The 24133-nt window shown below is 38.3% G+C and overlaps 1 protein-coding gene across 1 annotated transcript; it reads right to left on the minus strand.

Annotated features, from left to right (window-relative positions):
- Positions 1 to 735: 735 nt before the first annotated feature.
- Positions 736 to 24014, minus strand: GPR180 (G protein-coupled receptor 180). The gene is made up of 9 exons (XM_074911573.1): positions 23817 to 24014; positions 20501 to 20659; positions 17086 to 17280; positions 13467 to 13647; positions 13216 to 13265; positions 9529 to 9686; positions 3062 to 3253; positions 2634 to 2711; positions 736 to 944 (listed from the first exon to the last, which is right to left on the minus strand). The coding sequence occupies exons 1-9, from the start codon at positions 23965 to 23967 to the stop codon at positions 786 to 788; spliced, it is 1323 nt and encodes a 440-aa protein (XP_074767674.1). The 5' UTR covers positions 23968 to 24014; the 3' UTR covers positions 736 to 785.
- Positions 24015 to 24133: the final 119 nt, after the last annotated feature.

A 24133-nucleotide genomic window follows, 5' to 3' on the forward strand; every position in this document is an offset into this window, starting at 1 on the left:
TCTTTAAAAGATGCAAGCCTGCAGTTTTAATTACTTTTATGTTGCTATGTCTTCTAAGCCTCAAATACTATTTAGACCTTCATTACTGGATGAAATATTTATTTAAAAAAAAAAAAAAAAGGGGGCAGATATAAACCCTATTTTCATTCCCATTAAAATTTTACCCAGTATGAATATTAGTTGGAAAAAAGTATTGTCTTTTACACCAATAATAAAGGACAGTTTCTTGCGGTCAGTTGTGAACATGTAACGTGTTTTTTAGAGGACTCTCCCTCTTTTGTTTCTCCTTCTTTAATACTTATACATAAAATGCATTTTCTCTAAAGCATGAAAATAAAAGAACTTGTACTCATCATTACGCATCACACCAATTTCACAACTGGCCTATTTCAGACTTGTTTGAGCTTGTAGATGTTTTAAGAACTGCATTTTATAACACCTTCAAACCTAGTATTGATACAAAGTAAGGACATTTTTTTGTGTCTTTGAGTGGGAGAGAAAAGATTAAATGTACTTTTCCATGATACAGCTCAATACCACATGCTACACATAAACATTATTTATAAAATTATTCAAATTATGGATTTTTCCAGCCCACAATACTTTTAACAGATTAATCTATGGACCTTGTCAGACCAGGTCTATGACCACAGGTCTGTGAAGTGCTCTGATATTATCACTCAGTTTTCCAGTGAAACCAATGCATCACACATCTGTGACAAAAATACCTGTATATTTAAGTCATTATTGCACATTTATTACATAACGTATTCTTCCTAAACATCTCAGAAGTGATGTCGATTTTTATGTCCAGAGGATACTGTTAGTGGCAATGTCACTGATGACAGTGAAGATACTTCCCAATATAGACTATGAGATAGAAAAAGTCTGTAGAGGATAACCATGGAGATGCACTGACAGAGGATAACACCTATGGTAATAATCTAGAGACAAAAAAAAGAGAAAAGGAAAAAGTAAGAAAAAAAATCCCCACCACCAAAAAACTCACAATAAATTTCTATCAGCATACTGTGTAAGTGCTTGAGGTTTAACTTTAAACCCTTTAATATTGCTGCAGTTACAAAAGATTTGAACATGAATCTCAAGTCCAGGATTCAAACTCTCACACCTGGGTGTTTTTAAATCAGTAGATAGCCCTGGGCAAGTCACATAAGCCTTCTGGCAGTTTCTGTTCTGGGGAATTTCAGACTTGCAATTCACCACCCATGCAGTTTCACAAGCAGAGGTAATGTTTAGATATTCTATTCTTACAACAAACAGAGTGGAAAAAAAACAAAGCCTGGAAACACTTTGCACTAGTACAATCACAGAGCTGTGAGGATAGTGATTTATCAGTCTCACTTAGCCAGACCTCTTTTCAGTGCAAGTCTCTTAATCTGTAAAAGACGTGTAAGGAAGTATTTATCAAATGCGTAAAGCTAACTACTGTTTCTGAGAAAGCCAAAGTCTAAGTTTATGTACAGAAAGTCTTTTAAAATACATGTTTTTCTTAAATAAATATATTTATTGACCATGCATTTCTTTATTGTATTGAAGTGCATTTAAAGAAGGAAACACAGCTAAATTATCATAATGTAGGAACTGCAGCTGCACACAATGGTTAAACTTGCTCAAATGCAAGAGCAGAGCAACTGTACTCTCCCTTAAGATAAATAAATATTGCAAAAATTTATTTTACTGATCCTACTTCTAGAGATTGTCCTCCTGCCCTGATGACGTTTTCAAAGAACAACAAAAAGTCTCTTCATAAGTTGCTCTAGACAAGTCTTTTTTTTTTTTTTTTCCCAGATTTTTCTTTTCTTCTTTTTTTTTTTTTTTTAATCAAGCATAGCATTTAATTTACTACATATTTTTTAGTGGAAACTTTTTCTTTCCCTCACATATTCTCTACATAAATAAAAGCTCAATTTCCGAAAATATTTGCACACAAATGCACAGATGGTTATAACCATAAAGGAAAGAAGCAAAGTCTACTCTGGAATGAGGTAATCAATCACCTGAGAATAGTAGTGTACTTTATCTGAACATGGCAGGCTCCACACACTAGTTCTCTAGTTCCCAATATGTTTAAGCAACCGAGAAACACAGGGAGTCCACCTTTGTTTTTAACTGTTTAGAGCTTACAAACCAGACTACATATTTGGACAGATTTCTTAATCTAAAGAATACAGTTCAGCTACAGGTTCCCTGACCTATTTAGCCACATAAAGCTTTTAAAGGCTGAAGACTAAAAAGCAAACAACAAAAAAAAAAAATCCACTGATTTATCTTTCTACTAGCTTTGTTAAAAGAATCCCCAAGGTGTTTTTAATTAAAAAACAAACAAGCAAACAATAAAACAAAACACCCCCTCCACATTTTCCTTTGACTTAACAATCTCCCCCTCTCCCTCCCTTAACCTAGGAATGATTACCCTTAGATGATTCAAACCCTGTATGCCTTTGTAAAATATGACTCACATTAGCATCAATGAGAGCTGTGTGACTAAGACTTTTCAAGTTGCTTTGGGGTCATAAGATTAACAGCCTAAGAGCATGAGTTTGCTAACAAACACTGAACATGCAGAACAACTACTATTCAAATTCCATCTCTTTTATCTTGCCTGTACATACCTTTTCTCTTTGATATTCTCTGAATATTACAGCAATGGTTGCAAGACATGGGTGGCACAAAAACCAGAGAATGCAGGCCTGAAAGAGAAGATGAGTAGAAGCTGTAAAATGACTACATGCCAGCTTAGAAGAAAGAGATGACAGTTAGAGGAACTACATTTACATTTCTGTCTATTTTATGAACCCATTGTTTAATTTTCAATCAACAGAACGAAAACCACACAATGAAAGGTGGGATTTCTGTTTAAAAAAGCTCTATACTCCTTGTCAAATTAAAATGACTACTCACAGTATGATGACAGGGTGCAATTTAATCAAATCAGACACTTAAAACATTAACTTTCTTATGGAGGCAAAGAGTTTAGTGCTTCAGTCAACTGCATTATATTCACAGCAAAAAGAATCAGTTTCCCTGATGTAACCCATACTTTGGCAAAGGTGATATAGAATTCCCTTTTGAGCGTGCTTCTCTCCACTGTGATGATCTGGTAAAGACCAGCAGCCAGTGACAGAGCTAGGCAAACTCTGAGGCCAATAAGCAGTCCACTTGCTAAGCCATGGTGTGAATGGTAGCTGTGGTGATTCGTATCTTCAAACTGCTCCCAAATTAATAAAAAGCTCTGTAAAGAACAACAACAGCAAAGTACATTTAGAGTAAACAAGGTTACACTAAACCTCGATTAACCTTTCCATCACAGATTAAATTATCCACACAACTGGTCATGCTCTGTTCTGCTTGTAGGAGACTGCCATGTTACACAAAAAAACCCTAGCCTGAACTGCTTTTTGGCACTACTTATTCCGTAACTTTTAGAAAGTTTGATAAGTTAGTTTCCTCTGATTTGGATCGAAGGAATGTGGCACCTTAGCATAAGATCCAAAATAATCATCTAGTTAAACAGTCAGCCTACTCAGCAGGAAGCCCACTGAAATGATTCCACAGAGCTACAGGGAGGTGTCTTCTTCCACTTGGGATCCACAACCTGTAAAGCTTGTTTCAAAGGCAGGAGACTACGCCTTTTCTTTCAAAATCCTAACAGGATTCACTTTTCTTTTCAAAGATGGGGAAGTAAGAGGGTGGTGCTGTTGCCCCTTTTATACAATAGCCTAAAGGCTCAAGCATTCACCCAGGTTGAACTCGGATCTCCCACAATTCCATTCTTTGCCTAAAGGATATCCAACTCACATCTCCCACCTCCTTGGAGAATGCTGCAACTGCCAGGCTATAGGCTGTTCTTGGGTGGGCCACTCTCCACCCCTTCTATTGAAGCTGTGCCATTGTGGAGAAAAGAATTCAACATCAGCTAGGTCAGAAACTGAGAGCGAGCCTGACTCTGCAAGCAACCGGCTTGGAAACCTCCTAGGGTCTAGGAAAGGGAGCATCACAGGTTCCCAATGCCATTCCAACATCTGGACAAATGCTCTAGCCAAGAGATAACTACACGAAAGACAGTAATCCCCCTTAACTCTCGGCACTGTACCCATTTGCTGCAAAATCCAATTTTGTAGGAGCACTGTAAAAAAGAATATTGATAGATTCTCCAAGGAAAAACAGATTAAGAAGTGTCTCGTTTCTGAATCTTAGGTAGGAGGCAGGTGCCTACTTGTTGCATAAAAAAGTGGATCTTGCTGAAGAATACTTTTTTAAGACTTTGGGAATGTTAACGTTATAAATTAGAATACCTATAAAGTTTAGACTCTCCCAGCATCATGTAGCAGCTGAATATCATTTTAAGACTTGAATATACACTGGAATCCAGTCCACCTACTGCACACATCTAACTTGCACTTAGGCTTCAGGTGCCTAATGAAGCAGGCTTTCTGAAGAAAGGTAGGCAAATTTGATTTATATGAGTGAGGTAGCTCTGAAGGCTTTCAGAAGCAGACATTGTATGCCTCAATTTAGAAATCTAAATTAGTCAGATTCCATTCTGAACACATTCAAAGGCTCTCTCACTGCATTAGCTACATAAAGACAAAAAGGTTACTGAGAATAACTTTAAAAAAAATAAAATCAAACGTGTAATCCACCTGTGCCTTCCAAAGGTGAGTGTCCTTGAGTCTCACCAGTCAAGACAGGATCATTTTTGCTTAGAATATCCTCAGAGAGTACTCTCTCGCTTTTCCCCTCCCTTATCTAGGCCATGACACAGCAAGCATGACTGCTGTCATTTCAGTCACTCCTGAACTACCTGGATGGAAAATGGAAGGATGGGAGAGGAACAGACATGAAGCATGCACGTCTTGAACATCACTGATTACTAGTAAACAATCTGACCGACAGGCTTCAAATGTTCCCACGATAACACTATTTCTGAGTAACTCCAAGCAAACGTCTTCAAATGATCAAATTACTTGACTGAGAATTCTGTCAAGGAGTAAGACTGAAATAAGGCTCCTGAGACCCTGAGATACAGCACAGTGTTTGGTAAAGTTGTGTCTACAGCACTAGTTTTTGCATGAAATTGATGAATTCCTATCACAGAAGTTATTTCTGTCCAGGTGGAACATGCTCAAGCACAAACAAGGGTTCTACCAGTTACATAATCACTGCTGCCTTGTACAAAGCATTAATATTTAATATTTACACTTGGGAACAGCCAAAGTATTTAACTTCTCTGGACTGGACATACAGTCTGAGAAAATAAAAAAAACCAACCACCTCCTATGTATAGATTCTTCCTATCCAAAGCATGCATTTGGGGGGAAAAATACAGGCTGACGGAGACGGAACTGTGATATTGTTTGAAGAAGAAACTTAAAGGTAGATCTCAGGGAGAGCTTAACCTTAAAGAACAGAGCTCATGAGGGTTTGAATTTTCTTTAACCTATGCCAATAGTAGCAGCAATGAAGGAAGCCACTTTCATGAGAAGATGACAAAGAGCTAGAGTAAAGGAATTGCGAGAACAAAGTCAAAATCCTCATGGGAAAATAGTGTCTGACAGCAGGGTATGCTCTGGACCAGCCCTTTAAAGAGTGTAAACTGTGTAAACAACACAGGAATCAGTTGATCAAAGACTGTATGTAGTGACAGCAATGTAAGATCACAGAAGTCCAGCTTCTTTCAGTTTCATTAGATTATTCCAAAATAAGCAGAAGGCAGAGGCATTAGAGGCAGAGATGGAACCATCAGTGCAACACACTGGAAACTCAGACAAGGTGAACATGTGTCATTGCTCTTACTATGAGCTGGGACTCTTGTCACTCACCAGAGAAAAGCAGGAAAGAGAAATCTGTGCTATGGATATTTCTAGGTTACAATGGATTAGGCAATCTCTCCTCACTGAAGAAAGAGCTTTCATAGACAAGTGTGATCTTGAAATTGAAATCTCTTTGGTTGGCTATGCCTCAGAAATTAACGCCAATAAACCGTGAAGTCTCTTACCTTGACCACAGAAAGGCATGTATCAGCTCACTTAGCTGCAAAATCAGCAAAAAGCTGAAAAAATACCCAGACATCAACCTGCTGAAGTGGTTTTTGATGGCAGTGAGCAGAACTATGTTTGAGCTCTGAGAAGAAATCAGGGGGAAAATTCTAATTGTTATCCAGAAGAACAACTCTGCTTAGGCTGTAGACAAAAAAACTGGATGAGCTAGGTAGCTGAAGAGCTGACTCACACTAGCCATGTCCAACATTAAAGTCACAACTGCTTCTTCATAAAGTAAAGGAGAATGACCATCTCATTGTTTACATAATACACTGTTCAGAATGCCTGAATTCTCCTGCACATATTTCTGACCTATCTTGGTTCACAGTGGACACCAACCACTGTCCAGTACTGGTCTTCCTCTTCAAATGCTAGAAGAATGTTTGCCATGGACATCATCCTAATGTTCCAGATATACAAGTTGAACCTCCACATCCATACAATGCAGAACCAGACACTCTTCTTTTTTGTCATGAGGAAACGATTATGGTAGAATCCCTCCTCCCCTTCGCTATGCCAACACTGACTTTATGGCAAGCCAAGATAACATATCAATCTCCAGTAAAGGCAGGTTCTCATGGGACAGATCACCTCTGAGAGGCAAGGGGAAGGGGGAAGCAAAAGGGAAATTAGAAGTAGCGCAAGACAAAGTGGATTAACTAGCCGCTTCTAACCATATCTAGTACTTGGGTATCTGATGTCATGCAATGCCAAAAAATGGTTTAGGTCTAAGGTCAGAGGTAGAGCACACTCTAAGCACACCTTTGGGGTGTACCTAGGAACCCCTGTGAAACATGATGTTTAGTTCTACGTCATTTTGGTCAGATCCAAAGTGATCAGCTATCTTTCTAAAATCATTGCCTCTACTCTGATCAGCCCTGAAAGCTGAAACTGCTCAGGGTCTATGTGATGGGAAAGGCCTGCCATCAGTAAAGTTTTGAACGTTTGTGCCTCAGCAGCAGAGTGGAATCTTTAATGAATACAGAGCAGCCTGGGAACTTTTTGTTCTGAGGCTGAAATAAGGAACAAGTTAAGGCAAAGGAAGATGCTGAATGGCAGACCTGTCCCTCCTTTGAGATGCTACCTCTTTGCAGCCGCAAAGACCACAAGAGATTTGCTGACTAGGAAGATATGTCCACCCTACACTGATGGTAACCTGTAAACACAACCTGGGAAATTGCTGGTGTTTCTGAAAGAACAAAAAGAAAGAATTCATAGCATTAGTACAAAGAGGAGAAAAACCTTGAAAATTTTCTGAGTAGTTTGCCTGCTACTAGTTCAAATTGAGTCAGACAGTTTGCCAGTCAAAACTGCAGTTAAGTTGAAGAAAAACATGTTTTCCCAGGATGTCCACTTGCTTGACTTTCCTGAAGATGAGGACAGGTAGTGTAGAACACCAATAAAACTAACACGGTTCAATCTCTATCTGCTGCGTTAGGGTAATGCATGTGGTTTCCAGCACTCTCCACAGAAAGTCATCAGAACATCTCTGATTATCCACATAAATCAGTCTAATCTCTGGCATGGGAGGAAGCTGGCTCTCCCATAAGAATCCTTGGGAAAGAGCAGTACAGAAAGGAGTTTATTACAGGTTTTTAATCATTAAAAGTGCTCATCAATTGTCCTGTTACATCAGGCCCAACATCCGTGTCAATCTAGGCAGAGCAGCAAACAACAGACTAATCCAGACAATAAAGTCTTGAGTTCACCATCTTTGACAGAGGCAAATACGATCTGGATCCTGCTCCCCTGACTCAACAGCTGCATTCTGTATTGAGGAGAAGAAATCTGTCAGAAGGTATATTTTGTATGTACCAAACCATGAGATGGAAAACATCTGCTTCAGAAGGGGCAAGGATACTCCTCATGTCAGGGAACTTTTCCTGGAAACAGTAGAGAGATGAGGGTGTGAAACCACTCAGGCAATGACATATTCTGATATCCATATTCTGTTCCTACAAGACTCCTGTGAAACGTGACAAATTCTCAACGGTACCAGGAGCAGAGATGTGGTAGAGCTGTGCCTTCGTGGTGAAAAGTAAGATAGCCAGCTTCATGCCAATGCCTCAATGGTGCTCAAAGAGGAAAGTAGAGACTTTGTGAGTCTTTTGACTTTTAGTCTCTTTTGAGTAGAGACTACTCAAAGACTAGTACTGGGGGAAGCAGCATGTATGTATGATATTTGTGGTAAAAACTGGGGCAGGTAACAACCAAAAAAAGATCAAGCTGACAATACTGAGTGTCCTTTCTATGTATAGTAAAAAGGAAACAACAACAACAAAACCTTTCCAGTCTCAAGTGACAGAGTACTAACACACCCATATGTATGTACAAGTGGAGAGGCATGAATAAAATACTTTAGAAGTCTTCTTTACTACCACTGTGTAAAATTTCTGGTGCTAGATGGGTGTCAAAGCAAGGTAGAATGAACCTATCTTTAAATTTCAACAGTCCCATTGACCTTAATAGCCTTTGGTTTATATTTTTAATTAGCAAGAAATGTCAGCTCCCAGCTACTCTTAATGTTTTAGCAGTCCACTTAGTTTGGATGCAGCACTAATTACAGATACTACTCAAATGGCACAAAATCTTCAGTACAATCTCTTCCTCATTACTGTCTCCAGTTTCTCCCTGCTCTTCCCTTTCTCAGTGGCTTTCAGATTCCCTTGTCTTTATGCTGTGATTTAAAAAAATTTGTTTACAAAAGGCACCACCAGGGTTGGATGATCTCCATTACAATTTACTTTTAAGTTACTGGTTTACTTGACTTTCTAATTTATACTAATGGAAAAATATTTGAATGAAATTGTGTCAGACCATTTGTATATTTGCAAGACCAATCCTGCACAGTAACCTTTCAAGAATTCCCTTATATTGATTGAAAAGACCATTAGACATCCTATTTGAGTAGTTCTATGAGGAGGACACTGAGGATTTTTTTTTTTTTTTTTTTTTGCGACAGAATATCTCATAGCACCTTTTCTCATCTTTCCTTTCATGCTGCTTGTCACCCTCCACAATGTAGTTCCTAGTCCCTCAGTTGTACTGATTACATGATTACCATCATTTATAGAACCACATTATAAATCTGATCAATAAAATGACTGTGCTAAAATCTCTCCCTCTTTTTTTCTTTTTTCTTCCAATCTAGATCATTCCACTGATCTGGTTTACAGTATAATGCTACCAACAATTGGCACAACCAGGAGTTTGGAAAACTGTGGGAACTTCTTAAGTGGTTTTACTGCTCAACAAAAACATACTGTGGAGCTACACCTTAAATTGTTAAAGTAAAGAGAAGGTGTTGTTACCCATTAGACATACTGGGTGCACATTATGCTGTGGGGTTTTTTTCCAGTCTTGATACTCCCTCCCTCATAAAATATTGAAATTCGTTGGTTCACAGTTCTGTCATACTTCATAGCAGCTGTGTATTTCAGTATAAGAATGAATATAAAATACAAACCTGTGTAACAACAACTACTACAGCAATGCCAGTAGATGTTGGAGTGGAATCCCACTGAAGAGGTCTACCATGAGATTTCTTCATTCTGCCTATTGTCCAACCCATACACAGGCTTAACAATAAATATAGCATTTGTATCTGTGAGACTATGTCACACACTATTGAAAACAAAAGAAAAATAAATAGAGTCACAATAAAAATAAAGTTTTCTCCAATGCAAAGAGAAATGTTCTATATACACACAAATGAAGAATGGACATTTATGCCTTGTTATCACCTTCAGCCATAATATTGATAATAGTTTGGCTAGATGAGGTTGCTTTGCCACAAACTGTGTATATTTTGAGTAGCTTCCAGTGAACAAATAGATCGTGATCAGCCTTCCTCTAGCTATGCTGCAGTTCTTCAACAACACAGGCACAGCACCACATCCTTTCAAATCCCACTCTTGTGTCAAAGAAGTCTGAGCTCAGAAGTCCATCTAAATAAATAGACTTGTAAATGCTAAAGAACTAAAATTATATGTATGTTAACCACACTGCAAATATGAAACATGATGAAATGAACTCTTTTCTTTGCTCTGAAAAACTTCTGTTCAAGAATCACATAGTTGCATTGTACTTTAAATTAATTGCACTTTGTCTTAAGGATGCAGTAGCTTGCAACAGAAGGCACAAATATTTAGGACAAATTCCACCCTCAGATACTTAAAGGGGAAAATATAATGAATAACCCTAACACAAACTTCATTTGGAGCAACAATTTGCCTGTATTTCATTTTATTAAATGCAAACTATCTTTGCCTCATTTTGCTATGATCATGTTTTTTTCTCTGTTTGGGAACAATTAACACATACTCCATAAAGTCACATTCTTAATCAGCATCTCAAACCTGTGTTTGAAGCTGTATCTGAATAAAGAAAACTTCAAGCGAAAATATACTAAAGCATTTACTTGTTAGTAAATGAAAAACTCACTGAAATGCCACTGACAGTAGAAAGAAATGAAGATTTCTTTCCGGGTGATTGTTAGCTTTAGACCTGGTAAGTTTTTGACTGAAACTTATTGAGCAGTTTTTAAGTTGGTGTTCATACTTGAGAGTAAATTGGCTCATTGTACTGGCATAGCAGAGATGTACAAGAAAAACTGATTCTTGTATTATGTAAATTGAAAACTTGGTTCAGAAACTAGAGAATTTGCACTACACACAACAATGCTTTCTTTTTCACTTAATATTTTAGTTCAATTAAATTTATTTCTTATTTGTAATTTTCACTTACACTACCAGGTACAAGAAAAATATTTGTATGTCACAAAAGCGAATTTCTGTTTTTATACAACTGGACTGTATTATAAAAGATAAATGTACTTTCACATTTACTAAAAATACTGGCACAGAAAATGTTGTCACGGTACAGAGATTAATAGGCACACAAGGGAAGTATGTCTAATGAAGATCAGCTACAATATTTCCCTGACACTCAGCAAAATATGGATATAAAATGGACTTCAACATGTTAGTCCTGGGGTATAGTTGGTGTTCTCACAGTTTATATGCTTAAATGCTTCTTAATGTATTCAGACAACTTTGCTGTTTAAGAAATGTCAAAATCTTTTAGTAAATTCAAACTTGCTCATTCTTTAATAAAATGAACTGGCACTCATTCTCAGTAAAATGATCTTGGAATTATTTTACAATGCTAGCCATGGACACATAGTACTCGCTAGCAAAAGTCGTTACGTGAATCTAAGGCATGCCAAAACAGCGTCACAAATCCAAGCTAGAGAAATGACTGAACAAATCTGGATGTTCTAGGAAGCATTTTATTTTCTGTCACTCCTTAAGATAACTTGTCCTATAAGTTATAGCCAGACATCATCTCTCAATCACATCTTGGATATAGATATTGCTCTGCTTCAGTGTGGCAACAATTCAAATGGATTCCCAGACAAAATGGTATAAGATAAAAATACAGTACCAGCTTTAATATTTGACATCTCACACACCTTGCCAGAAAGTAAGAAGGTTGAGAGAAATTTCTAAAATTACAGTAATCCTATGATATCCAGGGCTAGTGTACAGTCACATGCTACTGAGCTGATACCATATTTGTCTGATTGCACCACAATTCATCTATTTTTGGCTGTTCAACAGGCATAATAACATTCTTTGACTTGTCACATTTCAATCTTACCAAAAGTTAAAAGATCTCTATTTGTGATACTTTTGAGTGCCAGCATTATTTGTGTGATTCATGCGATTAACTTAGGTGATAAACTAGACTGAGGGTCAGGTCTTTATACATGGTAATGACTAAATGATGGCAGGAAAAGAAAAATTGCTTGGGATAGTATCTGAACAGGTTTCTAGAAAGACAGTCTGGGCCCACTGCACTCAATAAAAATTTTACCATTTCCTTTAAATCTGATTTCTGATATAGGAAAAATGGTAGCACCTTCCATCTTCAAACTATACTACTTGCTATCAGCTGTTCCTCAGAACTGTAATTGACACTGAAGCTTTTCACATCTCTATTACTTCTGCTCTTTTATTGTTTTGGGAACCATGACCTTAAAAACAGTAGGAAAGAAAAACTCTCTAACTGAATCTATTGATTAAAACAAAATTATTTATTCTTAAAAATCTTTGCTTTAAGCAAATAAAAGTGGGCTCTTCAATACATACACAGAAAATCTAACATGCAGCTACTCTCTCTGAAGTTCTGGCTGGGTAGTTGACACTGGGTTTCTTACTGGGGAGGAGTTATTACTACCTCCATATTCTCTATTTAATTTAATTTCAGAAGATGAGAGGAAAGGTTTACTAATACAGTTGCTAGAGCAGCTGCAAGGAGCTGCTAACTCAAATAGTTAAAACAAGAAAGAGGCAATTACTGTGGTGCCAAGTGCCATCAAGAGGCTGTTAATTCCAACTGCAAGCTTATAAATGAACTCTAGAAAGGGAAATATTTTTCTGTATAGGCTGTTACTTTCCAACACTATCTCACTACCACAGTACTACTTTCTTGGGGTGCTTCAAGTCAATCAAAAGGCAAATATATCTGCTTAGAAAGAAGCCCCCATTGCTTCAAATGTGAACTACAGGGAAAAAAAAAAAGACATTTAACCCTGAGGAATCCAGAAGGAGTAAATTAGTGCGTTTTGGGAAGGGATTTCAGTTCCAGTGAGTATCTACAGAGAGAGAAAAGTGCTTTATTAACATCAATTCTTTACACAAGCATTTTTTGCACCACTTTAATCGTATCATTTGTGCTGTGAAACTTTTTCATTTAATTGGTGTTAAATTTGGTAGTGAAATGACACACTCCAGAAAATGTGATTAACTTTCCTAAAAAGTTTCACTACTCTAGATCATGCAAACTCCACAAAACCGTTTGTTGTATTGAAACACTTACTTATGTGACAAGCATCTATTTAAGTGTTTGTAGGAAGGAATCTTCAGACAAGAAAATCCTTTAAAAAATCCTAAATATATCACAATTGCATAACTTTAAATTATTATAAACATCCTGAATAATACCTGTTTTTAAGAGCAACTTTTAGCATTTTATATTAAAAATCCAGTGATATGGTTCAAGATCACAATATAGTTCAACAGCATTCATTAAGGTATTGTACAGATTAATGTGTAGCAATATGTAAGAAACATTACACAAGCATACTCACATTCTGCCAGACTTCCCATAAAAGGTGCTCCTATTCCATCGTTAGAATAACTGATAAAAAAATAAAAAGATGATATTTTAAAGTGAGGGAGTCTTAAATGTGTATTCCGTCTTAAGGTACATTTAGGCAATGATGTAGTTGTAAAGAGTCAGTCCTATGTTTTGTCACAATCACCACAGAAAAGATCACATACTGATCTTTACAACACAATGTTCTTCAAGTCTTAAGACTGAAAATAAAAATAAAGATACCTCGAGAAATGCAGGTAGTTTGCAAAAGCTGAACCAGCCTGCAACAGTAATGCAATTGTCAACACCTTTAATACAGTATGCATAGGTCCACTCTTCTTAATTGTTTGCCATAGGGACTGTGCATAAATGCAAGCAGTTATGAAGTATGCTAGGACAAGCAGGAAAAAGAATTCATGTAATCCTGTGAAAAAAAAAGAAATACAGCTTAGTTTTTATAAAGAAATGTTGTTACTAGCTTTAAATAACTAAAACAAAGTATGTTTTTATATAATCACTGGGAAATACTTAGTAACTGTCACCCAAAAGTGGTAGTGCAGATAAAATAAGTAAATCCTAGCCTATTTTATCCAAGAAAGTCAGTGAATGTTTTCAAAGAGCTGATTATTATTTGACCTGACAAAGTGTTTTTTATTCAACAATACTTTTTCTGAGTGTAGATTCTATTCAAATACAAACAGCTTGGTAGAAATTACTGAAATAGTATAAAGTGGAATACAGTTTCTTGATAAACAGAAAAGAATTGTAGCCCATTTGATCAGTCAGAAACATATTTATTAAAGGACTCATTTTTAGGTTGGGTTTTTTTTTTGGCTTCAATTTTTAGAGGCACAATCTGGAAAACTGGAACAGACTATCTATTTAACCACTGGGGGTCACTCTTTCTCCACATTAAGTAGTCAGTCCAAGAAGCACAGTTGACTAAGACAGAAAACTTTTAGATAAAGAAAAATAGCACATAGAACAATAATAACTTTATAGAGTGCATTTTTTTTTTTCACCAATCTGAAAAAATGCCCTAAGTTTTTGATATTATTACAAAACAGAAGTCCTCTAATTTTCAGTCTGACAGTAGTCTGGCAAAATGCTTCCCTGAAGATCTGGGTCCTAGAAATCATTTCTATGGTCCAGAAGCTTTGGAAACCACCATATGAGCTCACAGAGGGTGAAAGACAGTGAGCTATAAGCAGAAGCAGGTAAACAGATGCTTCTCACAGAAAACTTATGTTTTCCTTCTTCAACTTTCCTCGAAACCAAGTGGTACCCACAGAATCAGATTCCAAACAATGTTTTTCCTCCAGCAGCAAAACAACTCTGCCATAGACTTCCAACCAGCTCCACCCAGAGATTAGAAACAAAGCAATTATACACATTTCAATACCTAAATTGAAAAACATTAGAACTGGATGAGATCTGAATAGCTGATAGTACTGTAACTTCTATGGCTATAATTAATAATTTTGGACATACATACAGTGAAATGGGAGAAAAAGAGCATAAGGTTAAAAAGACTTATAAAACAAGAATTTCAGGGCCACTCTGCTGCTTCTCTTGTATGCCTATATAAAAGCACAATTTATGAATGACAAAAAATATGCATTTTAGATCAAATCTCTTATTCTTCCATTCTTTATCTTTCTGCTTCAAAAGATACCCACAGGAGCTGGCAAGAATTCTGTAGATAAGTTATTTCCCACCATAATGAGTGGGTACACATGGAAAACTCTTTGGGAGAATCAACTAGCTTTTAATAAACGCTAAGCATTCAGTATAGAAAGCTCCTTCCAACCAAAGACAGACTGTGAATGATTGGCTTGAGACCAAAAGGATTTAAAGGAAAGTTGCACTGAAACACAACTATAAAAAAATCAAGAAGGGTAATTTTCAACCTGACTTTTTTAAGCTTCCTGACTTTTATGATTTGACAGAGAAAATAAAACATATGTACATTAATTTGAAATACCTAACTTCAATGATTTTCAAAATGCTGTCTACTTGGTCAGCTGCCCTTAGAAATCATACATTCCATCAGTACCATGTCTTAGGTAAAAAAACCCTACCATATAAAATGATAAAAGATTATTTGACAGGGATCAGAAGCCAGGCTCCTTCCTCTCTCAGGGCAAATATCTTAATCACAAGGTTACAGTCTCAAGTTCTTTTCTATACTTTCCTTATTATCCATTTAACTTTGAGATCTCCTGTGTCAGGCCACATTTTTAGTAACTAAAGTGAATGATGACCTAACTAGAACCATCTGTAACAATGTGGTTTTTAGTCACCTGAATGAAAGAACCAAGAAATGGAGCTGGATCTCCTCTCTGATACCCTAATGTTCTAAGCTGCACACCTCTATGGAAAAACAACAAACATTATTCCCCAAGGGTGCATGGAGAAAAAAAAAAAAAAAAAAAAAGAGAGAATCCTCCTCAGTTCTTTGAAAATAGACACAGTCATGCAACTTTAGTATTGATGGTAGCGATGCACGTTTTAATTCTGAATAAACAGAGGTGTTCCTCTGCAACTGTGGAAGACACACCAGGTACACTCCACCCCATTTCCTACTTGTTAGATCTAAATACATACATCCAACACATTTACACACCTCTTTACTCAGCATGCAACGTGTTCAGTTCTGCTTCCAAGTACTCAGTCTTCCTACAAAATGAATATAGAGCTGAGATGCCTCTCTAGTAAGTCTGTACACCACTTTTAAGGGCTATAATATGTCTTACAGCTGCTTTTTGCCCTTGATTTAGCAAAAGAATGCTACTACTACTTTTTGAGAATATGTAAATTAACTAAAATTAAATTCTGGAGACAAAATTCACCAAATAAAAACTGTCAACTAAGATCGTAGATTAAGAAGATAAAGAGACAGGTGAGTCAGTTTATAAGCCTTGAAAAATGGATGAATAACAGTGCTACTTTCTTATAGATTCTGCTAAATGTTTCAGTGAATATTTTCTTTCCTTCAAGGGAAGGGAGCTGCCTTTGTTCCCTCTATAGCCTCTTGAGACCAAGAATGACAGCAGGACCTATGATTCTGAGAATAGTAATTAGGCTTATTCTGGGTATGTAGGTTAAATCTGTAGATGAAGGCAGACTAAGTCTACTGGGCTCTTCCCTTACAACAGGCTGAGGTTAGTGACATGTTGATGAGGCTTCCCAGAGCAGTGAAGCTAAGCACTGCAACGATGCATACATTAAGTTGGTTTGGATTGTCCAAAGCATACAATTTTATGGAGACATTTCTTTAGCTGCTGTCTTGAGACACTTCTGTAAGTTTTTCTTTGCACATTTAAAGATTTAAAATTGCATTTCTTAAATAAAATAAAATCATGACTGACAAGTATCTAATCTGCAGGCTGTGACTAAGATAGTTAAAAAGACCTAAACACTGAACTGAAATTGTACTGGCAAAATGTTTTATCATAGATGTGCTCGTGTTACACACAATCGAATTTAACAGCTAAGGAATTTCTTGAATTCATTAAAATCAGGGATTAAACTCACATTCATGCAAAAGCTTATGATTTCCAAGATGGGAAAACTACCTATCAGCAAAGATGTTAACTCTAACTTTCCTTGTGCATCTCTACTTTCAGTTAGGCAAGTTTTGACAAGTCAGTCTAGAGAAACTTTCTTTAGAAAGTTCTAGAGAAATTTTTCTGTAATGCCAGAAAATGAATTAAAGTTTACTCTCCATGAGAAAGTAGAATGTGAAATATAAAAGACTGCTATCCCTTTGTCGTACTTTTCCAAGCACAGTAAGTACTGATTTGTTTGGGTGATCAAATCCTTAACTTACAAATCTAATTTTAAGAAAAAAAAATCTTACCAGATTCCCCTGCGCTAAAGTGATCTAATGGATTCCCTTCTGCATCTGGGTTTAGTAAGACCATTTCAAACTGAATATCCTCGGATTCAGAATAATTCTCCTCGCAGGTAAACTTGTCTACATAAAACACATACCATGTTTCTGGATAAGGAATCTGGGACACTGTCAGATTTTGCTCTGTGAGGTTCACAGTCACTTTGGAAGAAAACAAACAAAAATAGGAGTAAATACACGATTAGTTCATTTTTAGAAAACTCATCTTTGAATGAAGATAAAATTTAAATCCACAACATCATATACAGGTTATAAACTAGATACAGTACAAAACAGCCTGTTTTGAAAGCTAGCTGTTAACACCAGAGACAGACTTCCAGCTTCATCTTTGGTTTCAAATAGGTGCGGACAAAGGCTGGTGAGGATATACACCACATTCTATCTCTCAGCTTTTGGGTTCACTGGGAGAGGTCCCTTCTGCCACAAGCCAGTAACTGCAAACTGTCCCCCCTATGCTTAGCACATTTCTGTCCTCTAGTACAGTATGATTGGACTAGCTCTTCTCTGTTAGCCAACAGGTATCTCTACAGTATGAAAAATACCTTTGTATTCTACCCTTTTTTCAAAGATATTTAGAGCACCAAACAAGAACAGCCACATGTGAGCTTGGTAAACAACAGTGTGCATGCTTTCAAGGTGCGACTTACCGTATTTTACAGCATCTTCCCCAAACCATAAAAGACTTAATTTCAATTGACGGCTAAGGGCTGAGACCATCGTCTAATAAAACTGCATATTTTGAATCAGATTACATTTAAAAACAACTATATGAGACTCATGTTTCATCTGCTCACTGATCTTACCACTATTTTTCCTAAAAGCAACTGTTAACCAAGCACTATTTCTCCAAAATAAACATTTGCTGCAAATGGAACCTCTAGCTCTGTACGTTTGGGTGAAACTGCAAGAATTGTAAGTACTGTTACACTGATTATTGAACTCAAGTGCCAATCGGCTCAACCATAAATGAAAGCCATCTCTGTAGAATAAATAACAATACAATGACTGGACTGTAGATTAAGATGACAGTGGCAAAGGATGAGGAAAACAAAAAATTTCATTAAAAATTTACAAAACAAGCTATTTCTGGTTTTTATGCAAAGGCCTTTCTAAAAGAAAAAGGCTGCAAACATACATATTAAACAACCCTTAGCAAAATTGTGATCCCTAAATACTCTGTAGACAAAACTTAGAACTACTTTCTAACTTGAAGTCTATCTGTGAAAAACATTTATGTAATTCAATTTAATTTGTTTAAACTTCAATAAATTATTTTCTGTAGGCGTGAACTGATCATCATTAGGATTCAGGAAGAAACATATATTTCTTTGCAGCAAATGTCATGAAGTACAAATTTGGACAACCTGCAAACCAGAGGAAAAAAAGTGTTCTAACACAGGCAATTTGTCTTGTGTAGGTAATGGCATATGTGTTCCACTCTGGAGCTATGTATCTTATCAGTCAAATATACAGAGTGAAACAGCTCCCTTCAAAAAATCCAACATTTTAAAAACCACATATTTAGAATTTCATATGGTACTTAATCCAAATGAGGCAAACTGCAGCTGGCAGGGGTGGCTTTCCCCTCCATCTCAACTCTCAGCTGAGTTCTGACACAGTGGTATTTGCATCACGACTCAGGATCACACTGAGCGCGTTTAATCAGTTTTCCATCAAATCTGCAAGGTAACTCACGGGAAATAAAGTAAGATAAAATAAAAATGTAATTGATTTTGCCCAAGATCAGCAAACAGATCCAACTCACCCTGTGGTCACATGATTACTAAACACAGTAGAAAACAGTGCGTACACTGCTGGGACAGACAGGAGTGACAGACCAACTGCTGGTTATTTCTGCAGCACTTCATGTTCAGCTCAGACCAAGTGTAAGGGAACTACATTCTTGGAAGTGACATCTGTGTAAAATTTTGTTATGACAATATTCCGGGAGATCAATTTGTTACTCCAGGGATTCTGGCCACACAGAGGAAACGTATTTACAAAAGAGGCTGTATTCACTTAAGATGTATTTGAATGAAGTTTCTAATATTAATTTAATTTCCTAAAGGAAAATTTATGCTTTAAGTAGGTTTTGTTATATTACGATCGATAAATGCTGCAAAATTTATTATTTCAGTAAGCTTGTCTTCCAGTTACATAACTGAATGCTTCAGTGTTTTATTGTTCTTTTACATTTAGATGGATACTCAAGTTAGGCTTTATCCTGATCAGCTCATCTTTGATACTGTATTAAAAATCTAACATGTTTCGTACATCAAAGAGTGACAGGTTTGTGCTATCATGAAGATGAAAATATAATTCTTTTGTTTTCTTGTCTTTGAAAAATGCCATTTCCATGGAACTGGAAAACAGGAGCCTCCTGACAAATGTTCCTTCATAAAGAAAAGACAGCAAGATAACCTACATATTCTGTACCGGTATACTTTTCAGCTCAGATATTAAAAACATCTGAATGTGACATTCAGTGATGAATACCAAATTACAAAATTAAAGGGTGAAAGAACATTAAATTATAATACAGGCAAGTTATAAAGTAAGGCAGCATAACCCAGATTAATTTTTGCAGATGACTTTACAGACAGAAAAAAAAAAAAAAAAAGAAAAACTAATGATTATGAGTTGTGAAATGAAAAGAAAAAACCAGAGAAAAAAGCTTTGCAGGTACAAAAATGACCCCTTTACTGTATACTTGAGCTCTATACTTCCACCTTAAAAGCATTCACTTCAGAATTTTAGAGGTAACTGCAGCAGATTCCATCAGTTTGCCTCTATTTTTTTTCATTCCACTACAATAAAAGTCACAATTCAAACTGTACGTTTGACTGTCCCAAACATTTAGATTCTCAAGTTCTTCAGTTTCGTATTACAACTGTATTCCTTGCAAATTCTTTCAAATACTCAACATAATCTTTTTTATGGAAAAGTTTGAGATTGAAAAAAAAAAAAAAAAGCAGAGTTAAAGAGAATCTCTGTATTGAATGAGTAAATGAAAACTTCAGCCAAACATATACCCTTTCTGAGTTGTGTACAAATGAGAGCACAAGACTAGAACTAGTCAAAGTTTGTCTGTTTGCATGAAAGTCATTATTTGTCAAGGATTGTTCATTTTCCAGCAGTATACTAAATCATAACTTGCAAACAAAGTCTTCTGAAGTGATGCAAACAAAGCAATTTTATTTCCTTGTAATAACTTTTAATTACAGAAGGCTGAAGTCCTGCTTTTACTTAAGTTGATACAAAGTCCAAATTCACTGAAATAAACATTTCTAAATACACATATAACTTAACAGAGTTCTAAATACATAGCTTAATTTGTGAGAGGGAAAAAGCAGCAACTCACTTGTCAGCTGAGCTTTAGAGAACATCTCTGTACAGCTGTGATCTTGGATACCGTTCTGCAGCTTCTGCCATTCCTGTGCTTGAAACAGGTGAAGTCTAGCTGCTTTTGTCACAGCTACTGCTATGTTCTTGATTCTGACACACAGAAGAGCATGGTCACCTTGATATTTAAAAAATACAATCAACTATTCTGCCTTGATGTCAGTTACAAGCAAAAAGCTAGCATGGCATAGATTTTTTATAAGTAGCAGCACTAAGTAGCAGCACTAAAGCTTCACTTTATTTCTTAAACTTGTACCACTACTTCCTAGAAAAGTCTTTACACTCTTTCAGAAACAATTTCTATACATCTCAACACAACAGTGCATTCGTGGTTCTTTTTGATGGTACTTAAACAAACCTTCACCGTAATCCAAATGTCATTAACCTTCTCTACAACAAACAGCCTTCCCTCCCACCTTTTTTCTGGTTTTAGACAACTTTTTTTTTCTTCCTCCCAACCCAAATTTGATTTTCTCAAGTTTAAGCAAAGTGACTCAATCCGTCTGAGTAACTTGTTCAAAGTCTAATATTTTATGACATTTGTAGCACTATCATGAGCATCATAGGGTAGCTCTTGAGCCTAATACCAGAAGAACTTACATAAATGGACCTTCATGTTACGGACTAATTAGAGCTAAAATAATTAATTATAGATTACATATGTCAAATAGGTAAAAAGAAAATCAAACTTTGAAAGTGTTCTCTAATGTGTCAGTCTACCTACAGGCTGCATCTTGACATAGAGAAATGTTTTAACCATTTCAGAACTAGCTCATTTGAAACAATTTATATTTTCTGGGTAATTCTACAATCCTCAAACTTATTCTGATAAATTCTTTAATTATATATTGCCACAGACTACTTTAACATAACAGTAGCCTAAATTAATGGAGAAGAAGAATCAATCAATACTGCAAGAGCACACACTCATTCAAATTTAAGCAAGCTTTGCATGTTTTTTAAACTGCCAGGACAATCTTCTTTCCTACCTAACCTAAGCACCAGCTGGAAGTGGGTCAACAGACTACTACCAGCTTCAAGTAAGGCTTTGCCAGGAAGGTTTGCCTGTTCAGAACCAGTTGCAAGATAATGATCCTGAAATAAAACCTCAAAAAAGGTGATTGCCAGGGATCTGTATAATAAAAGATTGAAAAAAAAAATCAGAAGGTTCTAAAAAAAGCCCATACGGCTTCACTAAGACCCAAAATATGTATAGTTGAGTGTATTCATGCAGAAAGCGGAATATTTCTAAGGAAATATGAAACATGAACTTGTAAATTGTATCTGAACACCTAAACCACTTGTCTTGAATCTTAACATTCTTTCCTTAGATTTAAGCAGTGCACCTTTTTTTTCTTTAGATCTATTTAGAGCATTTCTACAGTTATCTTCTAGGACAGTGATAATTAACTGCTTTCAAGTCACTCCACAAGCTATCCCCACCCTATCTATCAGCTGTCACTCAGCACTGGAAGGTCACATTCCAAGTCTTGCTGGCTTATGACACATTTTCCTTCATTAGATTTTTTTGTTGCAAACATTTTTGTTTTCCTCTCACAGTGCTCCTCTAGCTTGGGAGGAAGCCTGTGTAAGTATTATCTTCATTGTTGTCTTTTGCAGCATTCTGCAGAACTCTTCTGCCACGAAGCTAACTGAGGAAGAAAATAGCCTAAGCCAGTGGTTCTCAACCTGTGGTCCACAGACCTCTGGAGGGCCACGATGCCGTCACAGGGGGTCCGCAAAGGGTTAAAGCAGGGGTGGGGAAAGTCCAGCCTGGAAACATGTGGTCTGGCCCATGGGAAGCACTTTGCCTCGTTTTCCCACAGTCCCCTCCCCTCAATGCTCCTCTCATACTCAAGCCCCTCCCCCCCGCACCCTGACACACTAGTATATTCGGTGCTAGTGTGGTTGGTGGGATGCACTTTAACCAGGCGGTTTTGCTCTTAAATACGTTTTCTTAACCCAACGGCCCTCTTTAGGGCCACAACGGGGCTGAATTCTGTTCCTCCAAGTGGTGGCCCTGGACCTGTAAACAAAAATATATGGTGACTGAACACAAAAAAGGGGGGAGGTGAGAATAATTGTAAAAACTTTTCACCAAATTTTAATGTAAAAATTGGCATCAAAATTGGAATTGGCACGTTATAATATACAGAATGGGCCATTTATGCAAGAAGAGTGTTGATGCTGTTATTTTAAATTCATATGGAATCACTGCAATAAAGATTATAATAGGAGTGTGTGCATTAGCAGATTAATTTATTTCCTCTTCTCTCCAAATTTGAATAGCCTTCATGAGAAAATAGAAATATTTATCTGATGCAGTCTAGTGCTTTAAATGTTGAAGTAAGTCATGGTGGTCTGCGGCCACAAAAGGTATTTAAAGGGAGTCCATGGTGAAGGAAAGGTTAAGAACCCCTGGTCTAAGCCACCGAAATGCTGAGCATATAAAAAGCTTGCTGACCAGCACAGCCTCGTCGGATGTGGCACTCCCCGTGCCTGCATCTCTTTACGCAAAGTAAACTTCGGTAGCAAGGAGAGTAATTTCCAACCCGTATTTCTGCAGTGGCCATTCTAACAGGATTCTAGCCGGTTGCTAGGCGTCTTAACTAACAGTCGGGAATTACCACTAACAATTTGTTAACAACACAGGAAAGAAAAATCATGGGGAATAATCGAGTGAGCGTTTACATTCAGATGCCGGGTGCCGCTAGGAGCACCCAGCGCTGTGACACAGGCACGTGCAGTGCGACGCACCGCTCTCATCTGGCGCTCCAGGGGGAAGGAGAGATGCACGCCCAAGTCAAGATGCCTCTGCTCTGCCGGACACGGCGGGCCGTGGGGCGGCACGGCGCTGAGCACCCACAGCAGCCCCTTGCCCTCCCCTGAGAAGCAGCGGGCGCTGCCCACGCGCTCCGACGGGCCGCTCCCAACTCCCGCGGCCGCTGCCCCGGGGCAGCCCCGCCTCGGTCCAGCGGGGCGCCGCTTCGGGCCGCGCTTCCCACCGCCCCCCCGGCCCCGCCCCGGGCTCATCGCCGCCCGCACAGCGGATCAGCCCTGTCGCACGTCCCGGCGGAGGGCGGGCTGACCCCTCCGCCTGCCGCCGCTCCCCGCCACCGCCCCGCGGCCCCTCAGGCCGCCGCCCTAACGGCTGCCCGCCGCGCGCCGCTCTGACGCGCCCCCACCCCGTCCCGCCCCCGTTTCAGAGCGGCAGACAGGGACGCCGAGGCTGGGCCCGCTCCCCTCCTTCCCCTTCCACTCCCTCGGACACCCACCGTGGAACTGGAACCGCGCCACCGGCCGCCACGGCTCCAGCCGGGCGGCGGCGCTGGCGAAGCCGCCTCGCAGCGTCTTGCCGCCGGCGCCCCACCAGCCGGCGGCGCAGAGGAGCCACAGCAGGAGCCACGGCACCCGCCGCCGCCGCATCCCGGGGTTCCGCCGGCGGCGGCCGCTGCCGCCCCCCCACCCCCTGCCGGCTCGCGCCGCCGCGTCACGTGATCCCCCCCCTCCGGGTTACAAGCGGGCGCGGGACGGGAGAGCGGGAGGGCAGGAGCGGGAAGAGAACCAATGGGAGCCGCGCGCGAGGGAGCGC

Source organism: Athene noctua, chromosome 1, assembly GCF_965140245.1.
Source record: "Athene noctua chromosome 1, bAthNoc1.hap1.1, whole genome shotgun sequence".
Lineage (NCBI taxonomy): Eukaryota > Metazoa > Chordata > Aves > Strigiformes > Strigidae > Athene > Athene noctua.